Below are 17526 nucleotides of genomic sequence, written 5' to 3' on the forward strand. Positions count from 1 at the left end.
ATCTAAAAAAGACAATGGCAAAGCTTAAGCCAACTTCCACCTCCCATCATTCTACACAGCGACCTTTTGTCCAAAAATCATTGGAAACCTGCACACATGTCTTTATTCGAACCGGAGCCATCAAACCGCCTTTAACTCCACCCTACGATGGACCCTACCGCGTCATTCGACGAAAAAAGAAATATTTCATAGTAGACATCAACGGAAAAAGTTCATCCATATCCATCGACCGTCTTAAAGCAGCATTCGTACATAACGAACAACAGCAAGATATTCCTGGTAAACCTTCACTGGAACCTCGCACTACATCCTCAGGACGACACGTGAGGATCCCACTCAGGTTCTTAAAAACATAGGGGAGAGTATTGTGGCGAACCGGCCACAACTCCCAGACGCATCAGTACATAGAGAACAAGAGAGGACAATAGCACATAGAGAACAGTCGCAATCCCCAACAACGACAGCAATTCCTGGAATACAGTTCCCCGTCCTTACAAGCGCAACTGCGCAAGCAGTTGCACTGAAAACAATGCAAGGGATTGTATTCACGGATACAACACACATACAGACCGTGCAGCGTTAGCAGTCTGCACAACTCAGTCTGGATCCAACAGCCAACGTGAAAAGGTCTGCTCCTTCGGTTACGAGTTTAATAATAGTTTATAATAAAGATCAAGAAAATATTTGTCGGCCACAGCATTGGCTACACATCCTTTTCGGGAATATCACCTTCACATTGGTGGTGGTCGTGTGCGCCATTCACCTGTCCTGTGCGACGATGTACACGAATGGTGCTATTTTAACTGCAAATGGAATGGTAAATATTTGCATCACCGGTGTTTCGACGGCAGGCGATGGATCGCCCGATTGATGGGAATCGTGCAGGGCCTTTGCACGGGAACAATTCTGTCCCGAGACCATAGTAGTGGGCACTCGAAACGAGTGCATGAAGCCCTTCAGGTTGCGTCGAGGAATCCTTTCTGGCCCATTGGATAGCATTGCATCCTTCTTTTTTTCGCATTACCGCCCGGAGCGTGCATTCGATACTAGCCGGCCATTTTATTATGAGATATACGCAAGACGAATGACCGAGGAAATGGTTAGACTGGAGAGTAGCTGTCACAGAACATAATAAAAAGCTCCAGTAGTCGTTGTCGCTACCGTCGTCCGGCAGAAGAAGCTGTTGATCGTATTTCATTCGTCGGCGGCACGGAAGCAAAACGACCTGTGCATACTTATTAGCCATTCTCGAGACGATCGGACGAACCGCCAGACCAGAAGACTGGTGCCCGGCACCAGAAACGACGGTATCACTGGCTTTCACGAAGCGTTCTCGGTTTTATGTCTTGCACACTCCGCTTGAAACATGATTCCCATACGAAAAACTTCATAAAGCTTCTTCCGACGAATAAATGTTTCAAAACTGTGACACGATCTGGGGTGTGTGTGTGCTAGGGACACAGGTGAGATTGAGTTAGATGTATGGGCAAAACTTTTCTCACATGCTTAATACCATTGTGGGCGAAATACACTGCACAGCATCACGCGCTGGACGTGTTGAAGGGCGGTCGGACCTGGGAAGCAACGAGGCGAAAAGATGGACGACCATCATACGAACTATTCGAATCCTGTTTATGCTAACCATCGATTCAACAGTCACGAGCAATTCGAATTGGGAATTCAAATTTGCGACAATTTGTCCTTCAAAAGAAATACCGTGAGATAAATCGCCTTGTTTGATCCATAGCATCAAAGATAGTAGTCGATATATCAGACACTGCAATCGAAGAGACATAACGTGCAACATTTTCATTGTATCATACAGTAAGCTATAGTTCAGCTGCCTATTTCATAGTATAGTTGCCATACAGTCTGAGCATCCTGAATTATTTATTATTTATATTGTTTTGTTAAGAATAAGGTTTTTTTAAGACTAAGTAACTGTGTCATCTGTTAAATATTTTGTTGCTTTGCCGAACTAGTCCTTTTCCATTACAATATATCAATTCGAAATAGTTCTTGTACACACTTCCTTCCGCTTCCAAATAGATTCATATTCATTTCTGCCGATCTATAAAAAAGCACCGGCACACCACATACAAACACTCGACGGCGTTGAGAATGAAGGTGGTACCTTTGAAATGTTCATTAATGCTGATTTTCCTAAATGAGTTTTGACAGCCTACTTCCATAATCGGACACGACGCTTACAACTGACCATTTAACCAGACCAGCTCCCTAATATTCCCTATTTCTGTACCCACAACAACAAACTGTCCTACAACCGTGGAAAACAAAAACCACGCACCAACATGACGATCGTTTTGACAAGGAAACACAAACACCAACCTCGAGGTTTATGAGCCGCCAAGCACTAGGACGTAGCGAAAACTTTTCCCCCTGTTTTCCATTTGCGACCAAGAACTTCCGCCCTAACGCGATCCTGGTTAGCGTGTGGTTGGACAATGCTGGTTCAACCTTTCCCTTACCCTAGGGGAACATAATACGCGCCCAGTACAATACGCGGCCAATCGTCCTGGAAAGATGGGAAAATATGCTGGGGCCAGTGTGCAGTAAGCAGATAGATGATAAAACAGACAAATCCACCATGCTGACACTGAAACATTTTTGCTTTCCTTTAAATCCCAACTGACTGATAAGCAGGACGGGAACATTGTCCGGAAGCGGTACACATTTGGACTAGGTCTGTGCCTCGGCAAGGATATTGAATATCGCGTACGCAAAATGCAAATTGCATAGCTGCGAAGCTGGGCTTGAGTCATCTCCTGTTCATCGTTTTTCTCCCACTCAACCGCTTCTTAGAGACCTATACACGGAGACGACGACGGGGTTAATCAATTCGCCTGTTTCGCCACCCTAACCCACGGTTATGTTTCATTAAATTCCTTTCCCCGTTCCAGCCAAGCTGGCCTAACGGCTACGTAATCCATCCATCCATCCAGGAACGTGTAGGAGGGTTGTTTGCTAGCATGTTAAAAAGGGGTTAACCTTAAAGGCAAGCTGTTGTTATTTTTTACGTTCGCTTCTCATGCAATGATTTGCCTCCGTATGGCTTTGGTTTGAACAGCAGAACATAGTCTCCTTCTGCTACTAGCTTGGCTTTTTATGTGCCACCAGACGCAGAACGCACGTTGATTCGCTTCGATTAACACAATAAAATGTGGCAAGAACATTTGAAAAAACGCGTACATACGCAACACCCTCTCCGGTATCACATTACCAAGCTTCTGGTTAGTTTCGAGTTCTAATTGTGCGAACGCCATTCCTCCTGACGATGGGATGATGACTAATGTAGAACATCCTGACGAAAGGGGACGTCAAGTCAAAGCGGGATAGCTTAAAGATATTATCGAGATATACTGGAATTTGTTCTCCTTCTTTAGTTTGGTACTAATCTTAGTTGTTTAAATTGCTTTTTGTAGGAATCGGAATGTAGCTAGTAGAATTCCGTTGACAGAAGAATAATCTGCTGCTGTTCGAATAATCAAGAACTCAAGAACTCAAATCCTCTTCTCAATCGTGTTCCTGTGGCTCTCTTGGATCTTAGCCGAATCCTGATGCATTGATGGTAATGGTGCTTTATTTAGAATAATGTTAATTAACAGAAGGTTTGTTATTCGTTTACAAACCAAATGATACAAATGATCCGAATGGTATCAAAAGATACCTGCAGAATTTCCATGCCCGTTTCATTCTTTTACGATTTCATTACATCAAAACCTCAACCTAACCTACGGACAATAGACTGCTGTCCTAGCGACCATAAACGTTTCTTATTTGATTAAAAACAATTCAAACTAAATGGAGAGCCCTCACAGACAATTTATAGACAACCGTGCAACCGAGCGGATAAAATAAAACAAAACCCGCGCTTAAAATGCCACTTAGCGCCGTTCATCATTCAATGGCAATATTGCTAAAGAAGCGCAAAACACGGCCCTCCCTCGATGCACGAGCGGTCGAGATGGCGAAAACGGACAAGACATGAAGAAATAAAAGCGGGAAATAAAAAGTAAATAAATTAAAAACCTTTGAAGAAAAGCTCCACCGAGCGGAAAAAGAGGATTGCAGAGAATGTGGTGCTGTTGTAGAAAATGAAAATACCACTGGATGTCCCGCGGCAGCAGGCGCACTCGTTCTGTTACGCTGTGGACCGTTGGTTTCCCGTCAAGGATACTCTCTGCATTCAATATTGAGACCACAACCTCAGGCCTCGAAGGCAACCGGGATAGTTTTATGCAAAACGGCGAAGCATTTTCCATCTGTTCGCTTAAAAAAAAGCACACGGAAAACCCGTCTGGCACAAAACTAAGGATTGCACTCCAACCAGCCACTCGCAGTGGTCTTTTGTCGACAAACGTACAACCAGCTCAGGACGTTCAGGACGCACCACAGCCGGCTTCACGGTGTGATACAGCGTTGGCAATTATTATGCAAGGCAATGTCGGGTTCGTAGTGCTTGCGTAGAACGAAAGGCTATCTTCTCCATACCGGGCAGCTGGGACTCGGGAGAGAGACCACAAAAAAACGGGCATGGTCAGCATGTTCTTGTGATCGTCTTTCGCGAGCAAACTACTTCCAGTGTCTGCGCTGCCGTGGAACTTAAAACATGCGAAATTTCACGTTCCGCGCATATTCCTTTACCGCTCGAGTCGCTTCTTTCCTGGTAATGCGCAACCAAACTAGCAAAGTGATGCATAGGAGCTAAAGGGGTGTAAGAATGATTGTACCGCTTTTCATTTAGCTAACCAAAGTTTAACGAAATGAAAAATTCCTTATTATCGTTTTGATATTACACACACTATCCTTGGAAACAGCACTAAATGTATACGTATTGGTAGAACTTCTAATCAACGTATCTAGTGTAAACATCAACTCCATTCTAGCCCGTCATCGCTTGCTTGCCCTTTTGCCTTTTATTCTGCCCTTACAGCAAAGCCACTGTTGACAACGGCTTCATATTTCAATTTATCAAAACCGAGCGAGGTTCTGTTCCACCCGAAAAATTGCACAAACAAATCACGACACAGCAATGACTGTCACAAACAACATGTCGCAGGAAGGCAAACGCTGGCAACATCTTCTTATTAGGGGTTGGTTCATTTATGAGGTATGAATAGTAAGGAGAGCAGAAGATGAATAATAAGAGTATATGAAAAACGACCGGAATTAATCCGAGGACAGGTTCGGTTCATGATTGGCAACACCCAAAAACCAACGCAACTTAAAATCGCTTGACATAATCCAGGTGTTACGTTGCCCACCTGGACGCCATCTTTAATTTAGCCATTCATCTAACAGACCCATCAAATATGCTTAACAATTAAGCACTGATTAGTGGAATATTGTTGCTTCCCGCCGCAAACAGCCCGTGCGTTATTCACTGAGCCATCCATGAACCATCATAAGGCAGACACACGATTGAGTGTCGTGCCGAAAACCGTGCACCATCATTCTCAAGACGTCCGGTAGTCGTTAATTTTATTCCCAATAAATTCATCCCTCCCGCAACAAACGGCTCAACGGCAAAGGCTCTTCACACTCATCTCATTTTATTACCATTTTGCTTCGAATGCGTCTGGTGCCGGCAGACTTCAAACACGGCAGCTCGGCTCCTCAATATGGAAGCGAGAGTTAGCGGAGCCACCGTTTTCCATCTGGATGGGATGGGACTTTCTTCCCTGTATGTATGTGTGTGTGTGTATGTGCCATCATTGGCGATGGGAACCATTCTTTCGACCGCTTGCTTTCCATTCTCAATCCAGACGCCAACCGTAAGAAGCATTCCACATGCCATGTATGGGGCTAGTGGTCTTCTGAACGTCTGTGGAGCCGTCGAAGAATTCGTTCCTGCCACAAGGGTCAGATTCTGCAACGGATCGTTTCTTGGATGTTGCTGTTGTGCTCTCAGGCTGGGTTTGCTCTTCGGTGTTTGTTTTATCGGACGAAATTTGAGTACACAGGGCTACCGACGATGACCCTAACAGTGGATCTCCAACTCAAAATCGCTCGAACTAACCCCTGTACGTGTTCAGTTCCATCGACTTCAAACGTGCGACTTCTAAAGGTTTGGCTTTCAGAAACCGTTTGTTTAAAAATTTATTTACTCCGCACACCAATAGGTAAACAAAGTTCTTCGTGCTCTTGCAGCATATGCGGCCGGAGTACCAGCCAGCCGCTTTGCAATGGGTTTCGATTTCAGAAGAAAACGCATCGGAATACCCTTTTTACGCATTTATAACTGCGTTTTATTTACACAACATTAAAGCGAATGGTAAGGTGAGTTGGGAAACGGTAGTAACTTACAAAATAACACCCAGGTTGTCGCCCGGGAGCACTGATCTTCTTTCCAGTCGAGAAGTTCCGAGCATTTCCGAGGGTTTCCGCCTAATCCGAGTTTTCCCTGTTGAGCGCATTTCACCGATCGTTCACGTTCAAGTGCAAGTTTATGTGGGGAATAGACGCGCATGTACACACGGGACTGTATTCGTCAGCTGCCCAACACCGTCACTTTAAGATTTTTTAACGTCGGCCACGTTTAGAGCGGAAGGTTTGTTTATTATTTCTTCCGATTCCGACACGGTACGCGGAGACGACGACTTCATACGAACGGTGTGAGAGGCGGTGCAGGGCGGTCAGGTCTAGCGAGATGTGAATAAACACACACGAAACAAATGCATCAACCGCGCGCGTGTACTCGACTTCTTCAAAAGGAAGCATTTGATCACATTAATGCATTTGCTGGAGAAGAAGTTCGCCAGCAGTGCTCCGACGAGTGGAAATGGTAGAACAATCAAGACATGAAGCCTGGCATCGAACAAGAATGCATCAACACGCTCTTTGCGTCACAGCTTCGCTTGGGAGTCCCTTCCTGGTCCGTTCAGACCGTTGAAAGTTGCTCAAATCTCCTGCCTAGATGATGTCCTGATCCATCGAGCGTCACAGGACGAGTCTCGTTGGTAATCACTTTCATCATTCCCTTAACGTCCCGCGTATGGACACACCCCTGGAATAAGGGTGCCTAGCACTTTGAGGAAAAAAATAGTTCTCGCCCGAGACTTATTGGGGTGCGTTTAATTTGTTTATTTTTTCTCTGCTTCTTCGTCGTGTGTGTCCTCTCGCCCCGGGAATGTTTGTCGCTTTTCGGCCACGTCAATTCTTTCACCTCGATATCATAAATTTTGTGCATTATTATCGCTTTACGGCCGCTCAACACACGCAGGAACAGCAAAAGGGGAAATCCACTGCCGTGTCCTGACGCGGTCTGACGAAATATCATTCGTATAGGTGGTGACCAATGTGCGAACGTATGCAGGGAATTCCCTGTTACGAATTCGGTGCACCATAAAGCAGGAACGGGCGTGTAATTCTTCGGCAAAGCGCGTCTCAGCGCTAGCGTAAGTTGGCGTAATCGTAAATTACGTACTTTACGACGGATTTCAGTTTTTATTGCTGCGGATGCGGACGAGCCCATTCCCTATTCCCGGAGCGAACCTGACCTGAACCACGACCAAAATCGGCGCGTGTGTACGTACTACGTAGTCGACCTATTCCAGAAGTCGTCCAACCAGAAGGGAGTTCTTCTAACACAATCTCGTCATTGATTCCGGCAGTGCTACGTTGAAAGGCAAAACGAGGAGCGTGGATTGACGGCGTGCAACGAAGCGTTTGCTGGCATTAAAAAGGGAACCAACCAAACACACTCCCTCGGTGCCTTTCCAGTGCATACTTCCCGCAAGGAAGGAAGTTTTGTTGCCATTTTGTTTGTCGTCTGGCTGGCTGCGGAAGACTCCGGCACTATGGCCGCATCTCGCTTACATCCAGCCACTCCAGACTCGAGAGACCACTTGAACTGTATACCCACTTGTTCGTCATCATCGTCACTGTCGGCACTGTCGGAGGAACGAAATAGGGGTCCGGGTGGAGTCCGCTGACGGCTCGCTGAATTTTGGAGTATTTCGGTGGAGTGCAAGGAGTTAGAAGCAAAGTGGATCCTGTTTGTATGGCGATACGATAACCGGCCCGGTACGGTGTGTAATGAAATTATGAGCAACCTCTCGTTTGTGGTTCAACGAGTCATAGGGCCACACGGAAGCAGCAGAACCATATTTGTTTATTTGCTTTACGTGTCACTCGGTGCAGCAGCAGTGTATAACTTTGCGATCAAGCAGTCTCAAAGGATGAAGGATTCCGTAATTCCAGCGTAATATGAGAAGCTTAATCTTGCAGCACTTTAACGAGGGTGTTCGTGCTTGGTCGATTCCTTTGCGAATGTGACGCCCAAAGCTTTCGAGGTCGACTTCTTTAAGCGATCCTTTTTATTACTTCCACCTCATCGGCACCTCGTTAAACCATAAGGAGCGCCATTTTTCACACATCTTCCAGTAATGTAGTTTGATTCATTATCACACTCTCCCTTTCTCGCACACACACACACACACACTCACCATACCATGCGGTTCCTTTCAAGCTTTCGAGTGTTTCGATGTGACGAGGACAAAAAAAACTACACCCCAAAAGAAAAGGTCTTAAATAAAAAACACAAAAATGGAGCACATTTAGGACATCGCTGCTCCCTGTGTATTGCCATGAGTTCCAGCGATGGTTTTTTAACAAGCTGCTTACCCATCGAAGTGCGACGAGTGTTCAAAGCGTTACAAAGCTTTTCATCGTAGCCACATCGTGCCAACGTTCCAGCAGATCCTTTCCGGCAGTCATCCTTTTACTTTCCTGTTTTTAGCTCCATTCTTTTAGCTTTGAATTATGGGTTTCTTTGATAAATGGATTAAACGTTGCCGGAAAACCAAGCCAGTCCTGCTGGCCCTGCAGCCGTTGCTTTGCTACAACAGTGTTTGCAAATTTTCCGCCTCGAGAAGATTTTCTCCGCTTTCTGCCCCACTGGCAAACTGGTTTGTGAAATTCAAACAATCTTGCACGCATGCACGTTTAGCATTCGGAAATTTAAGACTTATTCACGTGCACTCGTTAATTTTACAACAATTTCACGGTGTGTGATTCCCAAGCCGTGTATTCCCTCGGCTGTGATGTACGGATGCTCCAGAGAGAATGCACGGATAAGGGGTATCGTGTTTTTATGGCCAGCCGTGTAGACGAACGGTCGAGCCCTCCATCAGTTTCTTCTTCATTCTAAAGCCTCAGCGGGTGTGCGTTCAACGTATCAACCTTAGTGTATCAACTTCAGACCGGCTCTTATCACAAATGCATTCAACGACGACTTTCGCTCCCTACGCCATTCCGGGGGATGCTACCGGTCTGTGGTCGTTAATGCTAATGTTGAAATAAATATGTTCACTCGAACGCTGAACCCGGCCCCGGTGTCGATGCGCATCGAGTGCAGATGATACTACTGCAACACCATTATGCAACACGCTGACGAGGGTTCATGAAGGGATGATATGAAACGTTGTATTGAGGTGTTGTCAAATTTTAGTTTGTATTTTTATCTAACCGTGTTTATGGGATAAATATGTTGAAAGAAGATAAAGTCGGAGCAGAGAATGTCGCGTTGTTTGACACCGGACAGCCAGTCCGGTCGTTGACATTTTGGTTTACACTATCTACTTTCTCATTTACATTACACTCCACAATCCCAATTTGCACGCCCTGCTGCTGTATCGGATAAGGAAATAGTAATGGTAAATAATAAAAGATTGCACCATGACTTTTGTATCCATAGACTTATCAATCCAACGTAACGTTGATGTTCCCTCGAGGACGAACAAAGCAACCCGAGGGCAAATATTTTCCACCGCAACCTTTCCTCATTTTCTAAAAGTGCGGACATCCTCACTGAAACTGAAACAAAAGCACCAGGGGAACTTTGGTATAATGGAACGGAAAGTAGCAAACTTCTAGCAGTAGCGCTGCTTGCCACCTGAGTAGCCTCCCTGGAAAAACAATGCACAACCGGTCTACCATAATATCCCGGCTTCTACCACGTTGCCATGGTGATGCACCACTACATCTCCACCGGTATATCACAAAAAAGGAAGTTTGCTTTACACAAAACTCCTGTATGCACAACTACAAGCGCAAAAGGAGTAGCTGCCGGCTACATCATCATCGTCGTGTGCGGCCTGGTTGTTTGCTGGCAGCGCCAGGATGAGCCATAAAATTTTATAGTTATTTGCCTCTCACACCCTGCAGCGCAGTTCAACCTCCGTGTGTCGAAGGAAATGAGTGTCGCATTGGAGTATAGCAGAAGCTGTGTTAGCTTCCCTCGAAAAACTCTGCCCGCAACTAGTCACTGAGATTAGTCACCGGGAACGGTCCGGTTGAAGTTTTCCCTCGTGATGTTCTCTGCTGTTCTCTTCCACGTTGCTGTGCAGTACTAAAAAAACAATGATTGCAAGTTGCCTCCTTTTCCAGCATTTTAAAGGCGGGAATGTAACGAATCCTGAACCATTTATTAGAACTGCATCGGAACCGACCAGAGGGGTTATGTTTTCCGCCTTGATTACATTTTCCTTAGGTTAGGTGTTCTGTTGAGGGGCATTGAGTTTTTTATGGGCATTTAAACAAGTTCGTTTGCCGAAAGGAACTTTGAGGGTAATATGGTGCAGGAACTCCAAGTTGTGTGTAAGACAGATTTTCAAATTTGTTTATTTTGTATTGAACGTGGCGGACAGGCTCTACAAGATATATCGTGCATTACAATAATTCATATTGATTTACTAAAGAGTAACTACAGTAACTAAAGTAACATAAAGAGTAACTAGTGTAAATAGATTAGCTTTTCCCACTAGTAGTCAAGCGCAAGCAATATAATGTAATTAAATTGCTTTCTCTCTCCAATCTGACCAGAGTTGTCTTTTATTATAAACAGAAAATCCTAACAAACTGCAACACTCTTTAAACATTCAACAATTTCCAGCACAACTTTCCGCGATTGACAGAAATGTCCATTATCTCTGCTCAAAGTGTGGAACAACATTGAAACATTCCATCCGTGTGCAGACATGGTGGATGAAAAATTCACTTCTATTTAATCATGTTAATTATTCATCTCTTTGGCAAACCATCGCATACAGGTGTAGTACTTTGAAATGGTGCTATAAAACTGTTGCTAAAATGTGCCTTCCGTACATTCTCTACACCCTGGGTGCGTGTCACCTACTCCACTTACTTAGAGCAAGAGGAACATAAAGTTGATAAAGAAATGGCTTTTGCGAATTCAGAATAAATAATCGTAATGCCATCCGAAGTAAAGTTTCCTCCAAATGGAAACCGTGTGCTAAGATCTGGGTCAAGAGTCGTCTCTCCAAAAAAGTATCACATTTACCCATTACGCGGGTCACAGGCTAACGATCCCGGAGCACGGACAAACAATCCCGTAGCTCATTACCACGCTCGAAGCTACTTCCACCATACGCATGGTGAATTAATGCAAGACCCATACAGAATCCGTCCCATCCTGTGCGCGTCTCGTTCAGACAGGGAGAACAGCAGGACAAAAAGGCCTGTGTTCAGTCCCGGCCCCAGGGTAGGATTAATTAAATCTAATATTTTTCACCATCCCTTGCATATATCCCGGTACCCGTGCTGTGGCGGAAATAGGCCAGGTCGAATTATGGTCATTTTGGCGTTAAATTTTGCTGCCCAACGATTGTATCCAATTTCGATTCGCCACCCGCGTCGAGCTTTTTTGGAAGTTCCCAATGCTCCTCCGCAATGTATGCTCCACTAATAGAGTAATAATTTTGACCAGCACGTGACCTGTCCCTGGGGCGCGTCTGGATGCGAGGTGGTTTTATTTTTCCGTTCAGCCATGCCATCCGGATGTGGAGTGTGAAGTTATGGTACAAGTTTCATCGGGGCGCAGGGAATTGGTCGAAGGCACACATATATATATTTGTGATTTTAGATAGCCGGATTAGGCGGTATGCAAACTTCATGCTGACACTCACCGATAACGTTCAAGGTAGCAGCGGGTGATGCGACACGGGCTCCGGAGGCTCGTGCCGTCGCCAAACACACGTAGTCGCCTTGATCCAGCGTCCCGTTGACCGTCCGGATATGGAGATTGGAACCGCTCTGGTAAATGCGCTGCGGTGTACCGAAATTTAACCGCTCGTGTACCGGAACAGGGACACCTAGAATGGGGGAAAGAAATGTGCAATGGGGCGCTTAATTATTTGCAACCGGAACCATATTTTCGGGCTCACTAGCCTTACCGTTTCTCGTCCACGAAAAATCGATCTCATCGTCAAATAGTGCCCGACACTCGAATGTGACCGGTTCACCTTCAAACACCTGCCGGTTCTGGGGCGTCACGGTAAACTGGAACTCGCACCGAACCGTAGCTGCAATGACAAAAAAAAAAGAATGAGTGTGGCCGGGTTGATAAGATGGGAACAAAAACTAATCAGAAAAATACAGGGAGATTGTTTAGCACAAGTGAACAGAAGAGCAAGTCAGGTAAGAACTTTCCCATTACCAGCAGGTGCCGGGTACGTTGCAAAGATGAAGCATAGTTGTGATCTCCAACAAGCAACGTCGAATCGATCCAGTTTCAGGGTTCTTTTGCTGCCAGTTGTGGGAATTGCCTAGTGTTTCCATAGCTCCAAAGGACCTTTTTCGATGAAGGCAGCGAAGCCCGCGGTATCGATAAAAATGTTAAACGATTTTCTATCAGCACGGTGAGAACTACTGTCATCAAACTCAACCCCTGGACGCAGGCAACTGGCTGTTCCACTCCAAGCTGCGATCGTATGACAACCGTACCGAACCGTCACGCAGAGATTGGCTATCGGTACAAGGCGGCGTAACAAAAATGGGGTTCGCTTTTGGAACCATCGCTTTCGGAGCAAGAATTTTGAAACATAGTTAGGAAGTTTCTGCCACGATTCTGGCAACAACCCCAATCCAACCTTCGCGGAGAAGGTGTGAACGGTTTAGGAACTGATTTTTCCGAGATTCTAGATAAGCGATTACTCTGACGACGTTCCTCGACATTCCCGGGCCATCGTGCTCTTCCATGCTACGAACGACTGCTTTTATGGAATTTGATTTTCCACTTCCGATAAAAGTGAAGGTGCCTTTTTCCAACCGGCGAGAAGTCTCCACTTCCAGGTGCGAAAGGGTGCACCAGAAATGGTTCCGTTCTCCATTCGATGGGGGGAACGTTGGCACATGAATTTTGATACACTTTGGAGGTGAAAATTATGTTATTATCGTGCATATTTGCGTGTGTCGTTAAACGGCGTACAAAACTTCGGGAATGGCAATTCGAGCGTAAAAGAGGACGTATTTTACACTTTACACACCGTACGCGTAGCTGCGTAGCGGGTTGGAGTTTAAAATAAAGTTATGGCAGAAGAGTATTATCCTTACTGGGAAGTATACTAGTTTTGATTTTTCCATTACTTATGATATACTGGAAATGTTGGAAACATATTTCGTTTTATAACAGAATTCTCATTCAGTGGGACCATTTTACGGTACTATATTGAGGGTCCTTGAGGTTTCCTTATCATGCTTTTATTTAAATGAATTCTCCATCATGTCGATTATCAGAATTGTCACAAAAGAAGGATCCCTCAATACAGAGATGCTTATGCAAAACTATGCAGCTTATGCAGTAATTAGAAATCAAAACACAGCAACGGTTGCAGTTCCAACGTCCCACCCGATTCACCTAGTCGGACGAACATGATTGTGTCGCGTGAGCTTTTTGCTGTGCGTTGCCCGGAGAAACGGAACATTAATCCCGTGCTGCTCATTAGCACCAACAAATCCATCATCATCGGACTAAAAATAATAATAATGGCGGCTTTTCAGCACCATTTGAGCCGAACGGTTTTATAGGATGCTGGGGCTCTTCGTGGCCCACGGGCCGGAAAAAGCAAATTACAATTTATTGCACACGAATAGTAAACTTTTTAATTAGAATAACCTCCGGCCCCGTTCCCAATGGATGCCTGTCCCAGGGATGAATGGAATCCATTTAGAGGAATGCGAGTTCGCCGGATTAAAAGCCGGCTATTCGGCCTTTCTGCGTGAAGGGCTCGAAAACGCACGGCATGCATTTTCCGTGCGACTCAATGCCGGTCGAACCGTTGGCCCCTTTTGTGCAATGGGATGAAGGAGTGAGAGTTTGCTCTTGCGCATTGGCAACACTGGCATAAAAATTAATGAACCATTTCCCTTGCTTGCACCCCGAACCAACCGGAATCGGAATCAACGTGGAAAGGAGGGCACAAAAAGGACGTCATTCTATTTATTTCTGCTGCAACAACTACATAACAACAAATGGGGACACACAAACAAGTGGCTCCAAACCAAGGGCTACAGTTGGAGTTGCCATTTCTAAAACGGAAGCATAGGGCTAGACCGGTTGGAGGTTCCTGTCCACACGATTTGCGATGACAAAACACGCCAAAAACGAACGAATGTTTCCGCTCGTTACCTTGCACCGATGCTACGGAAGAGCCATAAAGTCGCGTTTCGCACTTCCTGGGGACAAACTGTCTTCAAACTGTCTCATTGTTTATTCCACCCACTGTTTTGCAGGGACTCGAATTTGGACGACAAAACGGTTTCGTGTGCCGTTTGCCGTGCATTTCCAGTCCAGTTTCGGGTGGTCTTTAATTTTCCCTTTTTTATTTCATTCCACCTTTCTCGATCGCGTGTCGATGAAAGCTTAATCCTGCCATTTATTGGGACCGTTTTCCGGGCGTTTTCCCTAACTCCTTGGCCACGAAAGTATAACAACACTCTTCAGAGACTGGTGTGGTTTCAGGACACCAGAGAGCACGTGGTGACGGGATTTGTGTGCGTGCAGGTGTGCGATTTGTCACACGTGTCACCATGATTTTTGGGATTTTCAGCCAACGCGAAAGCGTAAGAGCTTTTTGTTTGCTCAGGTGAAGTAAAGCAAAGCTAAAAATCAACACATGCTAAAGGAAAGGTGTTCCCTCTGCATGTTGAGTGTTACGGTGTCTGCTTTCCCACTTTCCCGAAGGCAAATTCCGATCTCTCACTGTACTCTCGTAAAAAGTAAAGACCGACAAGATCTTCTTCTGCACAACAAGGCAAACCCAATCGCAATACCAAGAAATGGCAGCTTCACCAAAATTGTTTCTGCCCGTCATTATTAACGCCAGGGAAATATATTCAGGAAAACCATTTTGCCTAACCGTTATCATACTTTTCACTGATAAATTCAAAAACTTCACGGAATTTCATTGCATTGCTCATTGATGCAGAGTACTCGCAAAACTTTTGAGGTTTCAGAAACATTTATTGATTGAGCTTCAACTTATTAAAGATCACTCTTTACTGAAGATGGGCGACTCTTCTCAAAACATTCAACAGAACTCTAATCAATGACGTGTTGTCTACTTAAGTAGATCTGTTAGGCGGTCAAACATTTATTCAATGCTTACGACTTTCTTTAAAGTGATCTCTTTTGAAATCAAATTGCCATAATCTCTGTGTTAGGATAAGTATCTATCGACTTCAAATGTATTTTCTATTATTACTCAACAAAGCTTACGATTACCAGCAATCGAGCTACTTTGAAGCAATGGTAGAGAAATATCTTCTGATTAAAATCAAGCATAAGAACAAAGAAGACCGATGGCCAAAAAACGTCACTCAAAAGTATTTCTATGCCCGTCTTTGTTTTGATAAGAAATCTATTCCAAATAGTAGTGAAGGACGAGGACGAGTGAGCAAGAAACCGGCGGTACCAGAGTGCCAGAGATCAGTCGAGTGCGATAAGGAATAAAGTCCATTTTGGCAAACATTGGGCCAACTTAACGAGTGCCCCAGGAAAAGAGAACCATTGCCATCGTCGTTTTCGTCGTCGTCGGAGCAATTGGTTTCCCTTATCACATTGATGGTTTGATGTGCCGCGAATTTGTGCGCGACATGTGGCTTTTTGGCTTTTAAGAATAATGGTATACTTAAGATAACTTGGGACAATTATTTAAACAAGATAACAAAACTGAAATCAGTCTTTGTACTTCTACACTACTTGATAGAGAAAAGAATTAATTGACCTTAATGAAAAGAAATCGTCGAGCTTCAGGTATACGAGAAAGAAGCTCCGAAGAATCGATTAAATTTAACGTTTTACGGATAAAAACGGAAGAAAATCGGAACGCTTGCTCCAATTCCGTCTGTACTTACCGAAAGTGAAAACCACCAGCAGCACCAACAGCATTGTCCAATTCAATCTCGCCATTCTACGAATCACTGTTCCTGGTTTTGATTGCATTTTCGACAGCACAATGCACTTTCTTTCTTTTCGGAAGCAACCCCACCCCAAAAAAAGGACTTTCAACAAATTCAGAACACCAACAGCACCAGCATGCACTGACGAACCAATTCCTTCCTATCTGCCCGGTACGGCAATGCTTTTCTAACACACACCTTAGCCCAGGCAAACAAACTGCATCGGATGCTGCACAAGGGCTGCATTAATCCATCTCGCGAGATCGCTTCGCCTTATCAAACGCCGGACAATGCACTGCAGCACGACAAACGCAACACCGACGAAGACGATGAACGGTTGTGCTGCATTTTGATGCACTTTTTGGCAAACGTGAACGACTTCACATACACTTACGCGTGCACACACACACTCTAACACACTGCACGCACAAAACACGCTAGCTCGAACAAACGAGAAGAAGATGCTGGCCGCCGGTTGTTATTGCTGTCTCGCCTACACTCTCTTCTCTTCTAAAACTTCCTGCCTCCTTTGTTGTTCTACCGCATGGAAGATAGATGATTTGATTTTCTGTACGCAATCTTTGCTTTCTTTAAATGCATTCCGTCTCCTCTCAAGCAATCTGTTAATGACATTAGTGTCACAATTCTGCAGTTTTTTTGATTGTGGTTAAGCCTGAATCAGCCGAATGATAACACTTGTTTATGTTGGCGCTGTTTCGCTTACATTTGGCAGCTATCTTTTGTTAAATTGTTTTCCAAAGCCACGCACACACACATTATTTTTGTGTTCTATGTCTTAATTTCGTAAAAAAGAAATGAATCTTGAGAATGCCGGTCAAAATCGGCACACCTTACAAGGATAAACAGTCAAGTTTAGCCGGTTTTAATCGTTTCTATAGACGCTTGACTTCCCGCACGTAACTTTAACGTCCGACTCTGTCGGGATACACAACGCAACTCTTCCAGCGAAACTGAACTCAAACGCACGCAACACGAATAGACCGCTCTTTTGCTGACAGGTACAGAAGGGAAAGAGATGCAATGCAATTGCTTTGCAATACTCTCACTGTTGCCGCATATTCGCTCGTTCTCTCGTTTTCTTATGTACATTCTCATTATGTACTCCGTTCTTATACAGGTTTAGTCCAAGGTACAGGGCTACGATTTAGTTTAAATGCTAGGGAAATAATACAATATTCACCGGTTATCATAAATTTCCACTATGTATTTATCTTACTTAACATTTATATTAAACGACGCGTATCAGGTTATACTATTTTTTTTAAAACATTCCCAAACCAACTA

The 17526-nt window shown here is 44.6% G+C and overlaps 1 protein-coding gene across 1 annotated transcript in view; it reads right to left on the bottom strand.

Moving 5' to 3' along the window:
• The window catches only part of LOC128301912 (tyrosine-protein kinase-like otk), a 52044-nt gene extending 35721 nt beyond the window's left edge, over window positions 1-16323 (bottom strand). Inside the window, exons 1-3 of the mRNA XM_053038586.1 lie at window positions 16177-16323; window positions 12216-12344; window positions 11949-12134 (exon numbers count right to left, since the gene is read on the bottom strand). Of these exons, the coding sequence (XP_052894546.1) occupies window positions 11949-12134; window positions 12216-12344; window positions 16177-16264 (403 nt within the window). The 5' untranslated portion in view covers window positions 16265-16323. The remainder of the gene's footprint in view (window positions 1-11948; window positions 12135-12215; window positions 12345-16176) is intronic.
• Between the last annotated feature and the right edge of the window lie 1203 nt (window positions 16324-17526).

Source organism: Anopheles moucheti, chromosome 2 (assembly GCF_943734755.1).
Source record: "Anopheles moucheti chromosome 2, idAnoMoucSN_F20_07, whole genome shotgun sequence".
Taxonomy (NCBI): domain Eukaryota; kingdom Metazoa; phylum Arthropoda; class Insecta; order Diptera; family Culicidae; genus Anopheles; species Anopheles moucheti.